This window comes from Phytophthora parasitica (assembly GCF_000247585.1).
Source record: "Phytophthora parasitica INRA-310 unplaced genomic scaffold supercont2.246, whole genome shotgun sequence".
NCBI classification, from domain to species: Eukaryota; Oomycota; class Peronosporomycetes; order Peronosporales; family Peronosporaceae; genus Phytophthora; species Phytophthora nicotianae.
In genome coordinates this window covers 1-1,485 of record NW_008649232.1, presented here as the reverse complement: position 1 = coordinate 1,485, position 1,485 = coordinate 1, and the positions used below count along the sequence as shown (strand labels likewise).

The following is a 1,485-nucleotide window of genomic DNA, read 5'->3' as shown; positions in this document are numbered from 1 at the left end:
TTGGTCGAAGAGAGTGCTGCTGACCCTGCGATGGGTACGACTCCTACCAGCTCGCCCTGCTGTAGAGAGCCTACGCCAAGCGATATAATGCCTGAACAATCGCAGCCGTGGCTGCGATTTGGCAGAGGATCCGGGCGGGTGTTCTCGCACCCCCAAGTGTCTCCACACGCATCAATTCTCAGCCAACCTCTGTCAGAATTTCAGCTTTCGGAACCAAATAACTCGACTGACACTGCTCTCTCGAGCCAAGCTACGGAGACTGGAAGCTGGGACCTATCCTCGCCTACGCGTCCGAATTCCAGTACTGGCACGCTGTCGAACGGAGCTCCGTCGCCGGTAGTTCCACCTCCATCTCTAGAAGCTGCTACCGACCAAGCTCCGCAATCTGTTGTCTACGAGTCTCCACGTCGCCCGCGTCGAGTTGTGGAGATCGCACCACATCGTTACCGGTACACTGGGAAGAGCCCGGTTTATAAGTGGTTTGACGAGTGTTTTCACTCGGACGGCTACGAGTCGAACGACATCGACAACATCTCCACTCCGCCCCGCAAGACCTCTCACGGGTTCAGTCAAGTGTCGCCTTCTGCTGCGTCGATAGCCAGCTCCCCAGGCTTCGTTCTCCTCGGGGATACGTCACTCGACTCTGCGCGTAGTGAGTGGACACGCGAGTTCTGGTCTAGGGAGGTAATGGTGCTGACCAACCAGTGCAACCCTGATGGCATCGAGTTTCCTCCTGCGAGTACCGGTCGTCGTAACGGCGAGGGCTGCGGGTGTTATACTCGTTGTACGGCCTTGAGTTGCCTGAACGCGTCCTGTAGTCGGTTTTGCGATGCCCATAACTGTACCTTCGGAGGAGACTGCGGCAATTCTCTGAAGGAGAGCCCCGTATTGCAGATCAGCCGCAACACTCGCTCTGGAATCAGAGGAATCACTGCGTTTGCAGCCATTCCTGCAGGTGAGGTAGTTGGAGAGTATCTCGGGCATCTCAAGTTGGTGGGTCCTCCTAACGAGGGTTACATGCTGCGTCTAAAGACGCGTGCGAAGGGCAACAAGTACGTGGACATCGACGCCCAACACGGCGGAGGGAAGCTCAGAATACTCAATCACTCCTGCAATCCGTGCGCTCGCTTCCATGAGGTCCAGACTGAGTCAGAGTTGACTGTCGTCGCCGTGACGACGCGTGACATCTTCCCGGGCGAGGAGGTGACGGTAAGCTACGGCGATAAGCTGTGGTTTATCTGTCGTTGTGGCTGGTGGGGATGCCAACACCGAGACCTACAGCACCTCAATGACTTCCGCTCTTCTCCGTAGGCGATCGCGTGTAAATGCCGAAGTTCTATTCGTCTACGGTCTGCTGGATTCCAACTTCCAGGCTGGATGTGTTATCTTCACATTTGAGGTTTTTTAAATGAGTTGCAGATGAGCATACAAAAAGCAGTATATTTGATCCGTTTTGAGGTTTTTCTTCGAAAATCCAGATCGTAT

The 1,485-nt window shown here is 54.8% G+C and overlaps 1 protein-coding gene across 1 annotated transcript in view; it reads left to right on the top strand.

Annotated features, from left to right (window-relative positions):
• Window positions 1-1,311, top strand: part of PPTG_24811 (hypothetical protein) — a gene marked incomplete at both ends in the record, with an annotated part of 5,053 nt that extends 3,742 nt beyond the window's left edge. Inside the window, one exon of the mRNA XM_008918613.1 lies at window positions 106-1,311. Within this exon, the coding sequence (XP_008916861.1) occupies window positions 106-1,311 (1,206 nt within the window). The remainder of the gene's footprint in view (window positions 1-105) is intronic.
• Window positions 1,312-1,485: the final 174 nt, after the last annotated feature.